General features: G+C 57.9%; 1 protein-coding gene across 1 annotated transcript; it reads right to left on the bottom strand.

The window, feature by feature from the left end:
* Window positions 1–1320: 1320 nt before the first annotated feature.
* Window positions 1321–5203, bottom strand: FIS1 (fission, mitochondrial 1). Its single transcript, XM_024118472.3, has 5 exons — window positions 5051–5203; window positions 4070–4202; window positions 2640–2716; window positions 1968–2073; window positions 1321–1631 (listed from the first exon to the last, which is right to left on the bottom strand). The coding sequence occupies exons 1-5, from the start codon at window positions 5093–5095 to the stop codon at window positions 1534–1536; spliced, it is 459 nt and encodes a 152-aa protein (XP_023974240.1). The 5' UTR covers window positions 5096–5203; the 3' UTR covers window positions 1321–1533.
* Between the last annotated feature and the right edge of the window lie 411 nt (window positions 5204–5614).

Here is a 5614-nt window from a genome sequence, read left to right as displayed (position 1 = left end):
GCCCGCGTGCAGCAACGAAGACCCAACACAGCCAAAAATAAATAAATAAATAAATAAATAAAATTAAAAAAAAAAAAAAAAAAAAAAAAGAATCGTGACTACAGATCAAAGCTCCCCGCAAGTATGAATTGCTCAATACTTGGTGAATGCCCTGGGTCTGGGCGCCCAAGGGCCAGGGTGAGGCCAAAGGAGGTTGTTTTCCCCCAAACTTCAACTTCCTGAACTTGAATTTCCCCCCTTGTTGGGATGATCTTTGACTCTCGGCAAAAAGCTTGATCTTGCTGCTAAAGGGCCTCAAGCGGGATAAATCACAAGCCCAGGACATGGTCCTCTGATAAGCTAAGAAGCAAAGAGTTATCAGAACTGTCACCAGCTCTCTTAATTATGAGAGATTAGAAACCTCTGGGTCCCCACCCCAAAGCGAGGCTGAGCACCTGTCCCGGCACGGACGGCGGTCTCAGTTCCCGCCCCAAGGCCACGGCGGGACAGCTCTGGTTCTCTTCTGGCAGGTGAGGCTGGGGCTCGGCCCAGGGGGCCCGTCCTACACCCAGGCGGTCACGTGGGCATCACCGCGCTGAGGTGTAGTCCGCCACCCCCTCCTCCCCGTGTCAGGCTCCTCTGTGCTCCCCCAGGTGCCTCCGCCCCAATCCCCCCAAGCTGGGCTGAGGAACGAGAAGTATGCAGTGAAGCAAGGCAGGCCCACGCTGAGCCTGGCACGGGGCGGGTGTTGGGCAAAGCAGGCTGTGTGGGGACTGGGTCCCGACCTTCCTTCTGCAACTGGGATGTCCTGGGTTCCTGACCTCTCCCAAGACCTCTGCCGACTCCATGCCAAATGCCCATTTCCTTGCCCCCACCAGTGGCCCCCTCCCCTAAGGAGTGGGGTGGGGAGGAGGAAGGGGAGGGCGCAGGAAGACAAAGGCAGGGAAGGGTGGAGGTTTGGAGGAAACTGAGTGGGGGCCCCCCTGGTGTGGAAAACTCCACACGCTGAGAGGCAGCTGAGTGGGTCAGAGGGGGTGGGAGTCGTAAATCCTTGCCTGTCCCCTCAGCTCTGCCCTTTCCGCCTCTGGTCACTGCTTTTTCTCAGGACTCTACGGCCGTGCAAAGGGCACGTCCCTACGCCGCTTGCCACGGCTCCAGGACGTGGCTGGGCTGGGCGGGAGGAAGGAAGGGTGTAGGGTCCGGGCAGCTCAGTGGACAAGGGAGAACCCCGCACCAGCCTGGGGGGCGGGAGCAGGAGGGCACAGAGCAGCGAAGGCCCATGCATGACCCCCACCCCTGGGCCCAACAGAACCTGCCCCTTCCTCAACACACACACGCAGGTTCCCAAGCCAAAGCCCAATTTTATTTACACTCATCCCCAAACACATGACTTGGGGCCAGGGGACAGGTCCCAGGGGAGAGGAGGCTGAAGGTCACAGAGGACAGTGACAGGTGCAGAAGAAGAAAGGGACGGTGAGGATGGGTGGGCCTCTCTTCCAGTGTCCTCCACGGGCTCCCACGTATCCCCAGGCAGAGGCAGAGACGCCGTCTCGTTCAGGATTTGGACTTGGACACAGCAAGTCCGATGAGTCCAGCCAGCCCCGCCACGCCCAGGGCCATGCCTCCAACAATGGCCATGCCCACTAGACCATCTGGGGAGAGGAAAAGGGAGACCGTCGCGAGCCCAGAAACCTAGCCCCTGCAGGGACCTCGGCCACCATCTTGCTGCGCGCTCCTCCTCAACAGAGGACGTGCCTCTCCGTCTGGAGTCCCGGGGTGAGGGAGCCCTGAGGGATGGAGAAAGAAGGGGGCCTGGGGAGGAACTGCTTGGAGGGCACCATCTGAGGAGAGACCAGAGGGCCCGGACACGAGGGAAGGAGGAGGACTTAACAGAGTTGAGAGGGACCTGGGGATGCCGGGGGCCAGGGAGACACGAGGGTGGGGAGTGGACAGAGACGAGGGAGAAGGGCAGAGAGGACGGCCTTCACCTTTCTTCATGGCCTTGTCAATGAGCCGTTCCAGTTCCCTGGCCTGGTTGTTCTGCGGCTCGGTCTGCAGCAGCCCGCGCACATACTTCAGGGCCTTTTCATATTCCTACACTCAGGGAGAATGACACGCCCCCCTCAGAATTCTATCCCTCCTCCTACCCATCAGAAGGGCCTTCCCTCTGCTGGCCCCAGGGCTCTTCCCTCTATCTCCACCCCCTCCTTCCCTCCAGCCCCACCCAGTGGAGTAGAGTCCACAAACCACCCCAACTGTGTGGGGTTGATAAGCCAAGGGAGATAACAGCCCAAGGCTTGGGGCTGCACCCCACTGCTGACGTCACACCGCTCCCCACACCCTCGGCACGGCACACGGATCCTCTGTCTCTCACCTTCCCTCAGCGTCCTGCTATCACCCTGCACCTCTGTACCCGACACCACCCCCTGCCTACCGCCCTCTTCAGCCTTCCAGAGGGCCTGGGCTCTGTGATGGAGGAGAGAGATGAGAGGGAGCTTGGCCGCCCAGGCGGGGTGGAGGGGAGGAGCTCTCTGCCTTACCTTGTGGAGGGGAGGAGCTCTCTGCCTTACCCTGTGGAGGGGAGGAGCTCTCTGCCTTACCCTGTGGAGGGGAGGAGCTCTCTGCCTTACCCTGTGGAGGGGAGGAGCTCTCTGCCTTACCTTGAGCCGGTAGTTCCCCACAGCCAGGTAGAAGACATAATCTCGCTGCTCCTCTTTGCTCCCTTTGGGCAGCAGCTCTGGGGAGTGGGGGAAGGAAGAGGGTGAAAACCCCTTCTCTCCCTTCCTAGTGCCTATGTCCCAGAGACCCCCCCCCCCCCACTCCCTGAATAGCTATAAGATGCTGGGAGAAAGTCACGTCCTGAGCCTCCATTTCGGCTCCGGTCATGCCGGGCTTCCCGGCCAGAGCTCTGGGGCAGCACGAACCCCAGCTGCCCCAATGCCCCAGTGATCCACACCCCGGTATCAACACTACAGTCAACTTTGGTTCATCCAAGTGAACTGAAAGGAAATCAAGGCACTGGAGAAGCCAAAAGGCATCTCTACTCAGCTGTGGCATCTGCTGTGTATTTTAAGTACAGCAGCTTGCTGACCAGAATAGTGTTCAAAATCAGTTTACACTCCTTCCCCCTTTAAAAAAACAGCTCCAAACTCACCTTCAGTTACCCCTCCCTGAAAGACCCCACCTGACTTTCTTAGTTCAGTGACTTCCCAGAGGCTCATGTGTTCAGTTGTGCTCTGCATTAGAATTTGCTGCTAAGCGGTTTTGCAGGTGTTTACACATCTTCCCAAGTGTCTGTACTATCTCCTCAACTAGACTGGCAATGTTTAGAGACCAATTCTACAGCTGTGCCCTGCTGTAGAGGAAACCTGAGAAATAGACAAATGGAGGCGGAGATGATTTGCATTAAGGAAGAGTCTTACTTTTATGGATTTACAACAGGCATCCTTGGCTAGTACAGTGATTGCTTACACACCATTACTTGACCAAGGGAAAGGGGGTACAGAGAAATTTAAAGGTCAAGTATTGTGGCCTCTGAAAAATGGTGACCCATCCAAAACCAGCAGGAAATAGGATTCTGATCAAAAAAGCACCATGTGCTCACAGGTTTTGGGAACCGTCTTCCGTACTTCTTCCACACCCACCCCCCCAAAAGGTTTTCAACAACAGCTGCTAAATAAGCAACACGGTGTGGGTGGGGGGCAAACAGCATGGGACTGGGACACACAAGCAGGAGCTTCCAGTCCCAATTCAGCCATAAATCAACCAGCTGTGTGACCCGAGACAAGTCACTTTCCTTATGTCTAGACTCAGATCACCAAAGTCCTGTGGGGACTGACATGCTATGACTCTGCCTGGCAAAACAACCATCGATGAGGTGGCAAGTAGCCAAAAGCCAAAAGTGGGAGAAGTCAGGCTAAGTACAGCCCTTATTTTGCAGTGCGTTTACTGGTAAATAACTGTGAGGTGACTGCACTTGATTGAAAAAGGATCCCCGAACTTGAGATGGAGGGAGTGAGCCAGGCCAACGGTGGCTGAGGACGATGGCAGTTGGGAAGGGGAGAGCGGGGGAGCCAGCCTAGCACCTCACCCTCCAGCAGAGCAAGGCCTTTACGGATGTCATCGTTGTATTTGCTTCGCACCAGGCACCAGGCATATTCAAACTGCGTGCTCTTGGACACTGAGCCTGCTGCCTTCTCAGACTGAAATTTCCTTTCAAACTTCTGCCATAGGAGAGGAGAGGAGTCATTTAGAGGTGAAGGGGGCAAGCCATACTGTAGCGGGACCTGGGTGTCCCTTTCCCCGTTACTCTGCATCTTCCCCTCTGCCACATTTCCCTTGCGGGTCTTGGGGTCTGGTACCCCAGGTTCTGCCATCTCCATCCCTGGGACCCAGGCATTCTGCTTCTTAGTGGCGGGCTGTCTTGGCCCCCCTCTGCTTCCCTCCCCCTAGTGGTACCGACTGGAGATGCCACCTGCTGGTGGCTCCAGGCACCGCTCCCGGAGCAGCTGACCGCGAGAGGCTGAACGGTAAACAAGCTGTCAGAACTGCTCAACAACAGCCCACGCGGTCCCTCGTCGGAGACTGCTTCTCCCATCCCCACCCTGCCGGTCTGGACCCTTTCTTATCTGAAAAACGGGAATAAAAATAGTGCCTACCTCCTACTAGAGATACAAAGATTGAGATCTCCCCTGAAAGGTACTTAGCACCGTGCCGGATTGTGACATATGCAAGTTTAAGGTGGTCACTGTGTTCCCCCTGCCACTGAAGGAGCACTCAAAATCGGATGCCTGCACCCTGACCTCCTAGTTCCTGCATGCACTCAGCACCCGTCAAACTCCAGGCCCCCAGACTGAGGCGTGGTGGCGCAGGAAACTACATCTCCCATTAGCCTTTGGGGCAAAGAGGAACCTCTGGGCAGGAGCCGGACGCTGCAGAGGCTGCCGGGAGCCGTAGTTCGACTTCCCTAGGCAAAGCTGATGCTGGGAAGAGGGTTTGGCCCCTACCCGGGCTCTCCTCAGGGCCCGCCCTTCCGAATCTTCCTTTTCCCTCCCTCAGGGCCGGGCCTCACCAGTAGGTCCTCCACAGACACCAACTCGTTCAGCACGGCCTCCATGGCCGCCGGCCCCGCAATGCTCACAACTCAGACGCTACCGTGCCACCTTCTCCATGGCCCACTGACCAGGGCGGAGAGTCACTTCCGGCGTCCGGCGGAAGCCGGATCGCCCTCCGCCGCGCAGAGCCAATCGCTTCACGTAGCCGCCGCGAGCCCGCCCCCACCCCGTCCCCGCCGCCGCCGCCGCCGCCGCCGCCGCCGCGGAGCAGCTGGGATCACTGATGCGCATGCTCCAACAGGTCCTTCTCGTTCCCTCACGGCTCGCAGGCAGCACGCGGTGCCAGCCCTGTCCTCAAGGCCGTCTTCCCGGGTACCGTGCGTGTGCCTCCGTGTACGGAGGCTGCCTCACTAAACTCTGAGACTATGTCTTGGTGGGTAGCCCCCAGACTGAAAACAGCGGAAAGAGAAGGTGGGGAACTGGGCATGAATCACATAATTTTAGGGACCAGTGTAACCCTCCCTCGCTACCCGCCCCCCCCCCCCCCCGCTCTCCCCCCCCCGCCATTTTGGCCCCCCACG

Source organism: Physeter macrocephalus, unplaced genomic scaffold (genome assembly GCF_002837175.3).
Source record: "Physeter macrocephalus isolate SW-GA unplaced genomic scaffold, ASM283717v5 random_103, whole genome shotgun sequence".
Lineage (NCBI taxonomy): Eukaryota > Metazoa > Chordata > Mammalia > Artiodactyla > Physeteridae > Physeter > Physeter macrocephalus.
The sequence above is the reverse complement of the archived record's forward strand: the minus strand, read 5'-3'. Positions and strand labels throughout refer to the sequence as shown.